This window comes from Macaca fascicularis, chromosome 2, assembly GCF_037993035.2.
Source record: "Macaca fascicularis isolate 582-1 chromosome 2, T2T-MFA8v1.1".
Classification (NCBI taxonomy): Eukaryota; Metazoa; Chordata; class Mammalia; order Primates; family Cercopithecidae; genus Macaca; species Macaca fascicularis.
The window spans coordinates 115118793-115134087 of record NC_088376.1 but is presented as its reverse complement, the minus strand read 5'-3'; the positions used below and the strand labels follow the sequence as shown (position 1 = coordinate 115134087).

Below are 15295 nucleotides of genomic sequence, written 5' to 3'. Positions count from 1 at the left end.
GTTGACACCTTCTTGAGCTACCATGGACCCGTCTGGGGAGAGAACACCAAGACCAGTCTCTTCCCTAGAGAAAGAGGAGTCTCTGTGCACCCTGTGGTAGGCCTGGGGGAGTGCCCAGACCGGCATCCAACCCCATGGTGGAGCAGAGGGGAGAGGCAGCCAGGCCTGAGTGGAGGACGGAGGCTCCACTGTTGTCACTCCAGCTCCAGGCAGGCTGGTGCTCAGGAGGCCCTCAGCAAAGCTTGCTGAGTGAATGGTGCACTGCTCAGCAGCTCACCCTTCCCTGGGAGTTCGCTCAGGCCTCTTTTTTGAGTGCTGCCTCCATCCCTGACAAGCAGCATCCAGCCTGCCAGCCGAGAGGCCTGGCTGCAGACCATGTCCTCCCAGTCGGATGCATTCATAGATGGCTTGGGCTCTGTCCACACTAGCACTCTCCTACACTGGGAAAACCGAGGCCCAGAGGGAAGAACCGTACTCAGGTCACACGACACACCTGCAAGTGGCAGGACAGAATCTGGGTCTTGCCCTCTTGGGCCCTGGGAGCTCTTTCCACAGGCCTGGGACCCCCAGGACAACCTTGGGCGGAGAGTTGCTTCTCCTTTCACACTCTGAGAGTGTGATTGTGGGAGAGACCCCTGCTCCTCTGGGACACAGCCCTGTGGCCCAGGATGAAACCCTTCAGAAAGACTATCCCTCGCTTGAAAGACGGGCAGGGACTGCTCCTGAGCCACCCCTTTGCGTGCCTTCTGGTCAGAGGTTAGCGGAAAGCTCAAATCCTCGGGGTTCCAGAGGCCCTCCCTCAAGCACCACCGCTCCCCCACAGTCAGGGATGGGGGCAAGGTGTCTCAGAGCCGACCAGCCTCGGGAGGAGTCGGGGGGTTTAAGCCCCAAGGAGGGGCACCCCGCCAGGCAAAAGAATGGACCAGACAGACAGCAGGGCCCAGCCTAGAGCTCCTATCCTGGCTCCGTAGGGAAAGTACTGCACGTCCTGCGCAAGCGCGCCGCCCAAGTCGAGCCGCTTTGTTCTAGAGCTACCTGCGGGGTCCATTCACCTCCGCTGCCCCGCCTGCCTGCAAATCGACACACAGCGCTGGCGGAGTCCCCGCCCACTTCCCCGCGCTGGGTGGAAACCGCGGCGGGCCCCGCCTCCCTCCGCCACCGCCTCTTTCGGCCAGGATTGGCCTTCTGCGTGGCAGGCGCCCGCCTACCGCGGAAGTTGATTGGTCCATTGAGAGGGAGGCTGGGGAAGGCAGGCTGATTATAAAGGAGCATTCCCCTCCCACCGGCCCCGTGGAAAAAGTCACGTGGCGCTTCACTGGGCGCCTGTCACCACCCCGCTTGTAAAGCTTTCTTAAAGGGCTCGCGTTCCCTTCCCAGAGCTGTTCCTTTCCAGGATTTCTCCACCCCTGGCCACGGAAGGTGGCACGGCCCTGAGTCTTCCTACCCCGCCAGTTGCCCAGGTCCTGATTTCCCATCAGGCCTGCTGGCGTGAGACGCTCCCCCTCAGGTCTGGAGCCTGTGACCGTCAGGAAAACGATGAGGTCCCCCGAAACGGTGACTGCCTAGCACAGTGCCTGGCACGTAGTAGGCGTTCAGTTCCCACTTGTTGAATGAACTCGATGACAAAAAGAATGAATGGGATAACAGGCGGGAGGAGGAGAGGTTGCTCAGCTTGACCACCACCCCCCTACCACGCCCCGTCCCAGAAAAACTATGCTCTTGTGAATGTGGGGTGGGGGTGCCAGGCATAGGACGCCCCCAGGGCCGCTCTTCCCGTAATGTCCAGAAGAGCTTGGGAGCACGCGCAGAGTGAACCCGTGAGGGCGTCTGGGCCGGGGCCCCTAGGCGCATCGCAGTCAGCTCCGGGCTAGTCCAGGGGGCGACGGTGCGGAGGCGGCCGGGGAGGGCCCGACCGCTGGTCTCCGGGGCTCGGGTCGCGAGCGCGCCCGCGTACCCCGTGGGGAGGGGCGGTGGAGGCGCTGCGCCTTTAAGCCCGGGCGCCGGCCCCCGCGGCCCCGCCTTCTGGAGAACGCCTCGGCGCGCGGCCGCCGGAGCCGCTGTTTAATTGGGGCTGTCAGGCCGCGGTGCGCGCGGAGGGCCGGGCGGGCGGGACGGAGGCCGGGAGGCCAGGAGGCCGGGGCGGCGGGCGCGCAGCTCGGCGGGAGGCGGGCGCCCGGAGACGCGGCTGGGGCCCGCGCGGCCGGGGCGACGTCCCAGGACAGGGCTGCCCGGCCCCGGCCCCGGCCCCGGGCCGCCCGCGGTCCCCATGAAAAACCAGCTCCGCGGCCCCCCAGCGCGGGCGCACATGTCGACTTCGGGGGCGGCGGCAGCTGGGGGCACCCGGGCGGGGTCCGAGCCCGGTGCGGGGTTGGGGTCCGGCGCAGGCACCGGGGCGGGCGCGGCGACGGGAGCAGGAGCCATGCCCTGCAAGAGCGCCGAGTGGCTGCAGGAGGAGCTGGAGGTGCGCGGCGGCGCGTCCCTGCTGCTGCTCGACTGCCGGCCGCACGAGCTCTTCGAGTCGTCGCACATCGAGACGGCCATCAACCTGGCCATCCCGGGCCTCATGTTGCGCCGCCTGCGCAAGGGCAACCTGCCCATCCGCTCCATCATCCCCAACCACGCCGACAAGGAGCGCTTCGCCACGCGCTGCAAGGCGGCCACTGTGCTGCTCTATGACGAGGCCACGGCCGAGTGGCAGCCCGAGCCCGGCGCTCCCGCCTCCGTGCTCGGCCTGCTCCTACAGAAGCTGCGCGACGACGGCTGCCAGGCCTACTACCTCCAAGGTGAGGGCAGCACCGAGACGCCTTGAGGGATCGGGGCCCCCCGCGACTCCCTGATGCTCCCCTTGGATGCGCTTTCCTCTCCACGCGCTCGGCCTGCCCCGCTGGGCGCCACGTCGTCCCCGGCCTGCATCCGCCCTCCTGGAGTCGGGTCCCCACCGTGTGGTTTGGCAGGCGCGGGGCTCCCTCTGCGCCCCCTTTCTCGGCACGATTCGAGTGGGTGGAACAAACTTTCCCCTGCCTGGGGTTCTGGGGTTTCCTGTTGATGGGGCGACAGTAGTGCCTAGGCTCCGGTGGAGCCCCTTAGAGGTGGAAGGCGCTGCCTTCCAGAACCCTAAAAGCAGCAGGGCGCCCGAGTCCAGCCTGGAATTCGTGTTTCTGGAAGGCCAGGATCAGGAAGGCACCTTTCATAGCACCATCCTCATCTCCAGCGCATGGAGACCATTTGGGTTGGGGTCTCCTGGATCCGGGAATTGCTCCTTCCACCGGAGAATTGCCGCCTCTAGGAGGCGCTTGGGGCAGGGTATGGGCAGGGACCGTTGCCCTGGCCCGGGTCTCTCGGGACCCCCAGGTCCTTAGCCTGATGCCGCAGAGCTTGCAGAAGGGAGAGGCAGCACCGGGGGGCGAGTGGCTGAGGCCGGTGTTTCCAATTAACATTCCAAAATGGCCTCTTGCTGGCAGCGGGGCGGGCGGGAGGGGAGGGGAGGCCTGCGGCACCCTCGGGCGCAGGGCCCATGCCTCACTGCAAGGGGCTCCCCATTTCTCCTGTCCCTGTATTGCCCCAGTGGCCCTCCCCCGCTGCAGGTCCAAGGCTGGGGAGGCTTGTGTTCTAAGGGAGGATTCTAGAGAAGTGGAGCCAGGACCCCCCTCAAAAACCTGCCCCTGCTTGGGGAAGGGGCCAGCCAGTACCTTCCCACTACCCTCCCCAGCTGTAGTTTTGGGGCTGGGCAACCACTAGACTCCCATTCAGGAAGCCCAGGACCTCTCTGCCTCTTATCTGAGCCAGATGTGGCTCTGGCACCTGTGGTCTCATCTATAAGAGGAGTTTGCCAACCCACTGGTGCTGGCTAAATGGGGTTGTCTGCTTTTCTTTACCACTTAGCTGTTACTGAACACCCATGGATGCTAGGCGTGCGTGGGAGCTGCAGAAGAGGAATTAGCTGGGGCCTGTCCTCAAGTGCCCTAAAGCTGGTGGCATGGCTGGGGGCCCTGAAGTGTTATGGGTACCAGTTTGGAGTCCAGGCATGTCACTTCACCTCCTGGGGCCTCAGTTTCCTTGTCTGTGAAGTGGTCATGGTTTAGATAGAGAGAACACAAGAGAGGGCACACGTGTAAGATGCTTGGTATGGCCCATGCTGGCCGTTGGTGTTGTGGTGTTTGGCGTGGGGAGTCCTGGCCATCTCTGGTCAGCCCATCTGGGTTGTGCAGCCCATCTGGGCTCTCAGCAGCCTCTCACCCAGGCCCTGTCTCACTCCGGACACAGGTGGTTTCAACAAGTTTCAGACAGAGTACTCTGAGCACTGCGAGACCAACGTGGACAGCTCTTCCTCACCGAGCAGCTCGCCACCCACCTCAGTGCTGGGCCTGGGGGGCCTGCGCATCAGCTCTGACTGCTCCGATGGCGAGTCGGACCGAGAGCTGCCCAGCAGTGCCACCGAGTCGGATGGCAGCCCTGTGCCATCCAGCCAACCAGCCTTCCCTGTCCAGATCCTGCCCTACCTCTACCTCGGCTGCGCCAAGGACTCCACCAACCTGGACGTGCTCGGCAAGTACGGCATCAAGTATATCCTCAACGTCACACCCAACCTACCCAATGCCTTTGAGCACGGTGGCGAGTTCACCTACAAGCAGATCCCCATCTCTGACCACTGGAGCCAGAACCTCTCCCAGTTCTTCCCTGAGGCCATCAGCTTCATTGGTAGGTTCTGTGTGCTGGGCAGGGGGGGTGGGCGCGTCAAGGTGTATGCAGGACTCTGGGTGGCGCCCCCACCTGACTGGGTACCTCTGGGCCTGTTGAGACCTGTGTGTGCCCTGCATGTGCCAGCGTGTGCCCCTGGGTGTACCCATGCCTACTGTGAGTCACCGAGTCCCTTGGGCCCCTATACCTGTTGGGGCCTGAGCAGTCTCCTGAGCCCTGAGCTCCCCCTAGCTGGCAGCACCTCATGGGCTCTCTGCTGTCCAGCTCGTGTTTTTTTCCTGGCTTAGATGTTGTTTCGGGCTTAGCAAGCTGAAACATCACAGCGCGCAGACCTCCCACGGGTCTCACTTGCTCCACATCACGCCTCAGCACACGTGTCTCTCCAGGATGGGGTTGTCATATTGCGTCTTTGGGCTTTAATGTGTACTTAAGAGGGCTGAAAGGTAGCCCTCCCTGGAGCCAGAGGCACACCCCAAACAGGCAGCTATTGAAATGTGGTGACCGCTAGCTTGGTCAGGCTCCAGATGCTCTCTGCAGCCTGTAGGGCTCGCTTGGAGTGTAGGGAGGAGTGTAAGAGAAGGTGGAGTGGAGAAAGGCCTTCCCCAGAGCAGTGTGTCCTGCCGTCTGGCTTAGTGCCCTTTGAGTCCCTGTATCCCCAGCCTCAGCAGACTCGGGTCCCCTGCTGGCTTTACTCTTTGGCCACCTGGAGGCTGTGAGACCACAGGTCATCTCCCCTGGCCCCCTGGCACGGGGGCTCAGGATGAATGTAAACGCTCTATCTCTGAGCCTGGTGACCCAATGTTTCTGCCCAGCCTCCAGTGGCAAGGTGTGGGGGTGGCCTGGGCTGTCTTTTCCCTATGGCGGCTGTGTCCAGTGGAGGGCGTTTTGGTGTCGGCTGGGTTGGGCTAGCTTTAACAACAGGAAGTGGGAGGCTTCCCCGCCTCATCCGCTTACTGGGAACCAAAAGTAGGTGCCTGGCTGGGAGGAAGGAAGGAAGCTGAGGCCTGGGGGAGGGGCTGCAACTGGGGCTGCCTGGAGCTTCTCAGCCCTGCCCCCGACCCTAGGGGCCAAGAGGGCTATGGGTGCTGCCTCAGCATTTGAACTCCCCCAACAAGGGAGGGGGAAAGAGAGAGGAAAGCAGGCTTTGCCAGGCTGGGCCTGGCTAATGGGTACCTTTATCGTTCCTGAAAGTTCCTCCCCATCTGGGTAGGGGGACCTTTTTCCTCATTTGACAAGTGAAGGAATTGAGGCCCAGGCATCCCTTAGGAGTCAGTGGGACAGGATCAGTCACCAGCTACACCCTGAAAAGGCCAAAAATAAAGCCAGCAGAAAACAGACTTTCTTTGGATCACCTGGAGGTGGGTTTGGGGGCCAGGCGTTCCTCACATCCTGGTGTCACCACTGGAGGCTCATCCCAGCACACACTTCTCCCACCCCTAATCTCGAGGTCAGACCACATAGCTCCACATGAAGCCACAATGTCTGTCTCCTCGACAGATGATCCTGCCCCAGTGCCTTAGCCATGGGGCCCCCTGTCAGTCCCTGAGTCTGGAGGAAGCACCTACTGTATGCTTAATCCTTGGTACCCTTGGTTGGGCGGGGACGAGAGAGGAAGCTCTGTCAGGACAAAGGCAATGAAGAACAGTGGGTGAACCCATGTGTCATCTTGTAGGAAGGCATTGATTGAGTGCTAGCTGTGTGCCTGGCTCCCGGAGGGTTCAGAGTCAGGGTGGTGGGGACATCAAGGACCCCATGGCTGCCTCTTGTGAATCTATGTCCCTGGCACAGCTGTGGCACACAGAGAGGCAGCTGCCCCAGGGTCCAGGAGAGATTACAGGACTGAGTTGTTCAGTAGCTCAGCCAGTATTTATTGAGCTTCTGTGTGTCAGGCAGAGGAGTCTGAGGGTGGCACTGGGGGAAGCTGGGAGGGTTGGAGGGGAAAGGAAACAGGAAGGTTGGCCGCATCCAGTCGGCTGGGGTAGGAGATATCACTGGCACATGGGCCTCTGTGGAAGGTCTAGCAAGTGGCAGGGATGGGGCCCATTTAAGCACGCCTCACTTATGAAGCCCCATCACAAGTGATAGTGTGGCCAGCATCGCAGTCCTTGTGTCTTAGGAGCTGGAGTTAAGGCCTTGGGGACTAGCTGGGCAGAGCGAAGTGCAGGGCCAGGCCACTTACTTCCTTCCAGAGGAGCCTCCCTCAGGCCACTTTCCTGGGAGACTCTCGGGGACAACCCATGGGAGCAGCTCCAAGAGAACCAGCCCAGCCCCCAGTCCCAGGTCACGGCCTGGCAGCAGCGGGTGCTGAGCTAGGAGGAGCCTCTGTGTGGCCTTGGGCTTGCCAGTTTGTCTCTGTGTCTGCTTCCTCATTGATAAAATGGGCTTACTGGCCATGGTGCAGATGACCCAAGAGGATGCAGGTGATGCCCGTGACAGCAGTCACAATGCACATGGCAGTGGTAGATCTAGCCATGGTCACAGGCATTACAGTAGTTCATGTTTCTTGACCCCTCACAGGTCTTTATGAGACCACTGTACATAAATAGGCCCATTTTATAGATGAGGAAATTGAGACACGGGTGTCCAGTGCCTTGGGGCTAAAGTGTGCAGAGCCCTCTCCACAGCAGTGCTGTTGACCTCTATTCCAAGTTGCTGCTCTACCCACACTGGGCTTGGCCATGTCCCTCAGGGGTCGGGCAAGACCAGCCAGCGGCCATGCTGCCCTCTGTGTCCCAGCCCAACTTGGCCACCCATGTGGGAAGGCTCCCTGAAGGAGGCACCTCCCTGACCGATGTCGCTGTGTTTCAGATGAAGCCCGCTCCAAGAAGTGTGGTGTCCTGGTGCACTGCCTGGCAGGCATCAGCCGCTCAGTGACGGTCACTGTGGCCTATCTGATGCAGAAGATGAACCTGTCACTCAACGACGCCTACGACTTTGTCAAGAGAAAAAAGTCCAACATCTCGCCCAACTTCAACTTCATGGGGCAGCTGCTGGACTTTGAGCGGACGCTGGGGCTAAGCAGCCCGTGCGACAACCATGCGCCGAGTGAGCAGCTCTACTTTTCCACACCCACCAACCACAACCTGTTCCCACTCAATACGCTGGAGTCCACGTGAGGCCTGGTGCACGGGGGGCATGGCACCAGGCCCCTGCTCGGCTCTCCACAAGGCTAGGTGGGAGAGCCCAAGCCTGCCACCTCTGGCCTGAGGAACCCCCAGATGTCGCCTGTGCCCAGAGACCCAGGCTGCTCAGTGTCGGAGCGCCCCTCACCATCCTTGGGGGCGGGGCCCGCAGGCAAGGTCTCCCTCTGCAGGGCTTGCTGGAGAGGCCTCGGCTCTCGGACACGTGGCTCTGGGCGTCCACCAGGGCCTCATCCTGTCCAGGACGCTCCTTTCTGCTGATGGCCCAGCCAATTTGGCTATTTTTTAAAGACACATCCACGGACCTGAGTTTACTTTTTACTTTTGGCAGGTAAATCCAAGCTCCCTGGAGCACAAAGAGTGTTTGAGCTCTTCTTGATTTTTTTTTTTTTTTTTAACAAAAAGTGTTATTTTCAGGCTACATGCAACAGTGGATTGTATAACCCAGTATTTCATCCCTTTCCTGATCCTGCGAGAGAGAGAAATGTTATCAGTTTTGTTTTTCGTTCAATTTCAAAAAGCAAGTATTGTGTTTGTTTTTGTTTTTTAATGGAAAAGACAGACCCCATGTTGACCTTGACCAAATGCGTTTTGCACATGTGTGAAGCCTCCATTTCCTCGGCGGGCCCTTCTTGAAGGGGTGGCTTACTGCTCTTCAGGTATTGGGACCCCCAGTCGTGCCGCCTCCCACCCTTGGCCCAGTCTGACTTGGCCCTGCATTCGCCTGTGATGACTGCTGCAAGTTGTGATTGGTGGGCTGGATGGTGGTCTTTGCATTTTCTGCCCTCTCATCCATCCCTCTGGTGGTCCCTGCAGACCTCCCTGAGGCAGAAGGTGGGGAACCCGGGTCCCTGCCGCTGTCCCGCAGAAGGTGGGCCGCAGGGGGCTGCCAGGCAGTAGCATTAGCCCTCTGGGCTAGGCCCCTAGGAGGGCCTGGGCTCTGAGCCCTTTTATATACTTAGCCACTACTTCTGTCTGTCTGTTTCTCTCTCTCCCTCTCCCTCTCCCTCTCCCTCTCCCTCTCCCTCTCCTCTCTCTTGTTGTAACTGGGAGTGGAGGCCTAGTGGCTGGGGAGAGCTTAGGTGGTGAGACCCAGCCCTACCTCCAGGTTCTTCCCTCTCCCTAGCTGTCGCTTTGGTCTGGCTGCCACTGGCAGCCCCCTTGTCCCCTTGGAAGCTTGCCCTGCCCTCATCTTGCCCATGCCTTCTACTGCCAGGAGACTTGCACCCATTTCAACCCTAGGGCAGGGGCAAGTGGGGCAAGGGTGGACCAGCAGAAGGGGGGTGAGGCTCTGTTCACTTCCCCCTGCCTCCACAGAACAAAGCCACGGATTCCGTTATCTTCCTCCAGTTTTGTTCCTTCTCCAGCCTCAGTTTCACCAGGTGTCAGGACTGCATGAGGGCCTAGGGCAGGGAGAGGGGTCGGGCCAGGGTCCCTGACGGAGCAGCACTCAGCATGTGAGTGAGGCCACAGAAAACTCTGCCCCACTGCTTCTTACCTCATAGGGGTGGTTTTCAGGGATTCTTAAGGCAGCAGATTAAAATCTTGCCACAGTCGAGAAATTGACAACAAGCTTCCATGCTGTACATGGTTCTCTTTTTCTCTCTTTTATTTTTAAAATGAAAACCCAGAAAGATGCGCCAGATTTGTATAAATGAGGGTATGCCAGAAGGTGGCCAGTTTTGCTTTATGATCTTATGAAGGAAGATTTGTGACCCTACATATATATATACACACACATACATATATATATCCCGAACCAACAACGGGACTTTGTTTATATTGCAAATAAATATTATTTTTTCTTTAAAATGAGTCGTGTCTGATAAGGGCTTGGGGCCTGGGAAGGAGGTGAAGGAGCCTCGACCGGTGTCGTAGTGCCTGCTCTGTGATGCATTGGCCTGGTTCTGCTTGGGGTCTGCTGGGCACTTGCTTAGACTAATCAAGGTGCCCTGCAGATGGGAGGGAGCAGCCAAAGTTTCTGGATGAAGCTGGGGCAGGTGGCATTTCCCCAGCCCTTAGGCACTGGCAGGCAGACGCATCAGGGCTTTCTCTGTGGGCTTCTGCTGAAATCAAGGCTTGGAGAGGTTGTATGGACCAAGTTCACACAACTGAGCCCTGACTCGCCCTTCATTGTCCAAGGCTATCTGCTTAGGCATTGCCCAAGTTGCAGCCCCTAGAACCCTAACCTTTTCTCTTGCTGCTGTGTGGATGAGAGAGGAGAATGTGCATTTCACCCTGCCCCTGCAGGTCCTGGGATGTCAGTGGGCAGTGAGCAAGTCAGCCCTTCTTTGCTTCTTAAGGGCTGGGTGGCCTTGGACAGGTCCCTTAGGGCCAATTGCACCTGGTTCCTGAGTGCTGTTCAGCTTTGTGGCATGACGAGCACATTGTTGGCCTGGGTTCACAGGGAGGAATCAGGTGTGTACAGGGGAGGGTGGGCATCGGCCTCCGTCCAGGCTCCCCTGGGGGTAGGGTCTAAGTAAGGCCCTGGGCTAGATCAGGGAGGAGGTCTGGAGAAGGATGGGGGCCACAGTCTGGGGAAGTGAGGCCCCCAGTGGGCAACAAGCCCCGAGTTACAGATCAGGAAATGGAGGCTCCAGAGTGGCTTAGGTCTCCCTTGCCTCTGGCTGGATCAGGTGAGCCCCCGTCAAGGACTTAAGAGGCCTGGAAGCTGACTTAGTTTCCCCACTTCTGACATTCCCTGGCTCTATCCCTTCAGCAAACCGCGTGATCAGCACTGAGCTGGACCCAGGTGGAAGGTAGGTGGGTAGGGCCGAGAGGGTGAGGGCGGCTCAGCCTGGGACTTGCCCTGTTGGGGTGCCCAGGCTCTCCTTCTCTTCTCTCCCTGATCTCTGCTCTTCAGTTCCTCTGTACCAGAACACAGTCACAACCATCATGCACAGCCTGTGGTGAGGGGTAGAGGGCAGGTTCTGCCTGCTGTGGGGCCTGGGTGCAAATTCCAGCTGTGCGACTGCAGTCCCTCAGCTCTGCCCCCGAACACTCCCATCTGGAGCGGGGAAGAACCCTGCCGCTCAGCCAGCAGGCCTGTGTGGGTGGGAGGGGGCTTCTCGCTGCATCCTTGACAAAGGGGCGGTGCTGCTGTTGCTCCTGGGCTCCCTCAGGGCCCTGTTCCTTCTGTGCCAGGGGCAGGCAAGGGGGTGGGGGCCTGAGCAGGCAGAGACTGGGCCTTTGTTCCCTCTTGCTGCCCTTGCCCAGGCCTGGGGAAGCCCGCGGGTGCTGGGCTGGGGGCTGGGCCCTCGACAAACCGAGTAAGTGCCTGGTAGTGCCAGCGTGCCCAAGCACAGGACGGGGTGGGGGTGGGAGCAGTAGCCACCTCCTGAGCCGGCTCTTCAGACTGAGGACTGGGAGTGCCTGAAGAGGGCCAGCCCCGCCACTTACCCCTGTGCACTCTGGGGCCAGAGGTCTCTCTGGCCGTCTGTGTCCTCCTTACCTGTAGAAATTCCTACCTCAGCACTGGGCCTGGCTAAGGTTCCCTTCGGGGGAACAGACAGCCAGGTCATGGCTGAGTGGCCGAGGCTCTGGGTCCTTGCTCTATGACCTTGGGCTGGGCCACACTTACTGGACTGCGGTCCCCCACCCCCAGGTTTCGTGTTCCCATCTCATGGCCCTGCGTCCTGAGCTCTTCCTATCCCACCCCATTTCTACCATACTCTCCTCCGCAGGCCCTGCTTGCTCCAGGCCATCCGTGCCTGAGGCCCTCAGTGCAGCCACCCTGAGCTCCTGGACACTTGGCTCCCTGGGGGTGCACCTGCTTTATCTCTGTCCCCAGTCCTGTTGCTCTCCTGAGATTCTTTGCCTCCTTGGTCCCTGTTTCTGCCTCCTTTCAGCCTGGGCCTCGGGGACCTGGTCCACTCCTTGGCCGCTTAGTGTTCACATGGGAGGAGGATCCAAGACACTTACTCACTTGCACATTCATCCAGCAGCCATTTCCTGTGCCGGCTGGGCAGTCCCAGGGAGGGAACATGCCCGAGGGAAGCTCGGTGATGTCACGCTGGGTGGCAGGATAATGGGGCCCTCAACTTGTCCTCTGATTAATGAATCAAGTGCAACATGAGGACTGACTAAGGCTGGATACGAGGAAGCACTTGGAGCGCTGTGGAGCGGTGACCTTGAAGGGGTTCCGACAAGGAGGCCACAGGAGAGATGAACGTTTCCCTAGGGTGGTCCCGCTCTGAGCCTGGGGGCAGAGGGAGCCCTCAGGAGACGGCCGTGCTCTGCCTGTCGCCCCCACGGGGCCCCTCCCCAGAGGGCAGTCATGCCTCGTGAATGGACCAGGGTTGGGGTGGGTGGCAAGCCTGCACTGGAGCCTGTCCGTCCCTGCTACTGCCCATGTACTACTGCCCATGTACTGCGCACCTGGGTCAACACCATGACTGCACTGTGCCTCCCTCTGTGTCAAGATGGATATGTCTGGGACACCAACACCTACTCCCAGATCCTTGGCAGAAGCCAGAGGGCCTGATGTGGGAGCCAGCTTTCTCTGGAGGGAGCACATTAGCATGTTAACCTGTGGGTGCCCCGAAGGAGGGTGTCCAGGTCCTGATTCTTGACATCTTTTCCCCTGCTTGTTCTGGGCCCCACCGGGACACAGTGCTCTCACCTGACTCCTGAGACCCAGCCCACCTGAGAGCCCCGGGAAGGCTCGTAATCACTCTGCTCCCCAGTCCTGTGCTGATGGGGAAGGTGAGGTTTGCAGAGGGGTGGGGTGTCATAGAGTGAGGCAAGGTAGAAGCTGGGCCCCCCACCCTGCTGCCCTGAGGCTTTTCACTAGGCCCTGGCTCTGTGAGGGACCAGACACACACACACACACACACACACACACACACACTGTTGCCATCCTCTGACTAGACAAGCCCATGCAGGTCTCATAGCAATGGAGGAGCCGCCTGCCTGTGACTGTAGCCTCCTCTCATCAGGGTGCGTCCTGGGTGAAGTCATCCCTTTCCAGGCCCGGTCATTAAAGACTATCATTAGCAACTCTTAGAGGCCTTGGCCCCATTGTCTCTGGCTGGGGCAGATGAGCCCCCACAGGTGACCGTGACGCAGACTCTGGCCCTTGCTAGAACCCCTCTTTGCCCAGGCAGCCAGCCCCCTTCCCAGAGCCATCCTATTGCACACCTCCAGGGGCCATTGTCTGCCATGTAGCTTCCGTGCATGTGTGGGATCTCCACACGCCTCCCTCTGTGCCTTCACCTCCTCCTCTGGCCTCAGGGCTGCAGGCAGAGGAGAAGCTGCAGTGCCCTTCCACAGGGCATCATGGGCCAGGGAGGAACCTCTTTAGGGGACAGGGGAGCCCCTAGAGGGCATCATGAACAGGGCTGATGAGGTCTGGCTGTCACAATGAAGATCTAGTTGCTGAGTGGAGAGCAGCCTGAAAGGTAAGCGCACAGGCCAAGGGACAGGGAGGAGGCTGGGACAGTCGTTGAGGGTGGGTCAGGAGGGCTGGAGAGGGTGTGAGAAGGACACATCTGCAGACCAGCAGGACTTGGGCCCCATGGGAATCGAGACCCATGGTGTGAACAGAGGGTCCCAGCTTGTCTGACGCCACGTCCACAGTGAAAGCCAGCCACTGTGCCACGCGGAAGGATATAGCTTAGCTGGGGCATGCGTGGGCCTATGGGACTCTGAGCCCCCACTCACCTCCCCTGAGGGAAGCTTGCCTCACCCTCACTGTGCAGCCACATGCTAGGCACCCAGGGAGAGCCAGGCGGCCCCAAGATCCGTATGCATCCTGGAAACTCCCCCAGGGCAGCACAGCCCTGACGGCCCATCTCAGAGCCTCCGTTTCCTCATCTGTACAGTGGGGATAAGAACTGCCAATTCAAGAGGAGAGAGCAGGATGAAGGGCCTGTTGCTCAGCTAGACCTCTGGAATAGGAGCCCAGGTGAGTTCGTTTAGCTGTGGCATCCCCACCCCTGCTGAGGGGCACCTCTCCGGCCCAACCATTGCCAGTTTGTTGTGTGTGATCTCAGACAAGCCTCGTCCCCCGTTCAGTTCTCCAATTCCCTGTTTCCACTGACAAGAGATAGAATAATGACCCTGAGGGACCTGGCCCTCAGATTCAGCACCACTCCCCTTTGAGCCTGCCTCTGGTCCCCCTAATTCGCATGCCCAAAACCTAGTTCTCTCCTCACCCCCTGGAACCTAGTATAGGGGCTGGGGCTGGGGCTCCCGGTGGAGGAACTACAGGAGCGAAGGCCCAGCTCACACTTTTCCCCAGATCCCTGGTGCCAGGCCCCTGCAGCCCTATTCCCTGGCCGCTGGGAGAGAGGCAGGCTGGATACCACTGTCCCTGCCTGGTTGCTGGGACTCGGGTGGTCTCACCAGCACCTCTGGGCAGGGAGTCTGGGTGTGGTTCTTCCACATCTCAGATTCTTTCCCTGGGCCTCCTTCCCAGAAGTGGCATTTCTGGGACAAACACCTCTGCTCCATTTTTCCAGACTGGCTTCTGAAAGGAATGCCGAGTTGTGTGTCTTTTACGTTCAGCTATTACCGTTGCTGATTTAGAGAAGCCACATGTTGGCAGTGCCAGGCACACGGCAGGCGCCCAGGACAGCACTGGGGGCTGAATCATTCCTCAGTGTGAAGTCCTGCCATGCCCCTCATGCCTGGTCCTGCCTGGGATCCATTCCGATGTAGTCGGTCGCCTGGCAGTTCAAACTGCAGTAAGAGCCATAATAATAACACACAACCATGGCCCTTGTGCTGGGCCAGGTGTCTTGCAGGCTTTACATGATAAACTCACTTAATCTCCCCAGCAACTCTCGGAGGCAGGTGCTGGATTATCCCCCACGGACAGATGAGGAAGCCAAGACAGAGAACTGTGAAACCATGTGTCAGGAAGGGGCCCCACTTGGGTCTGGGCACAGGTCTGGCTGCCTTGGGAGTCCTTGCTCTCAACTACTCCAGGCCTGAGAGGTCAGGAGACCTTTGGGTTTTGACCCCTTCCCATCCCTGACACCAGCTGGGCTCCCACCTGTGCCAACCCGAGGAAAGCAGCATGTTGTGGGAAGGAGCCCTGAGCTCCCTTTCTGAAGGGACTGCGATGCACGTGTAGGTTACCTGGGTTAGGCAGGGAAATGGAAGAGAAGAGCTGACAACAGCTGGGGAGGCTTGGGAGGGAGTGTCAAGTCAGGGCCGTCCTCCTGGAGTGCACAGGCTGGAGGGGCAGAGAGTCAGGGACACCCAGTTCTAACAGGTAAGGTAGTCTGGGGGCATCTCCCAGAAGGGGACATCTTCTAGTGGAGATGAACCTCCTGCTGTTCCTGCCTCCAGCCTTTGTGCGTGCTACATGCTCTCCCTGGAATATTCTCCACCTGCTGCAACCCCCTTCAATGGGCTCCCTCTTTTCTTTTTCTTTTCTTTTCTTCGCTTCTCTTTTTTTATTTTCCTCCCTCCCTCCCTCCTTCCCTCCCTCCCTCCCTCCCTCCCTCCCT

At 59.6% G+C, this 15295-nt stretch overlaps 1 protein-coding gene across 1 annotated transcript; it reads left to right on the top strand.

Annotated features, from left to right (window-relative positions):
• The first annotated feature begins 2090 nt into the window (after positions 1 to 2090).
• Positions 2091 to 9650, top strand: DUSP7 (dual specificity phosphatase 7). The gene is made up of 3 exons (XM_005547308.5): positions 2091 to 2783; positions 4264 to 4698; positions 7507 to 9650. Exons 1-3 carry the CDS (start codon positions 2267 to 2269, stop codon positions 7812 to 7814), a joined length of 1260 nt encoding a protein of 419 aa, XP_005547365.1. The 5' UTR covers positions 2091 to 2266; the 3' UTR covers positions 7815 to 9650.
• The last annotated feature ends 5645 nt before the right edge of the window (positions 9651 to 15295 follow it).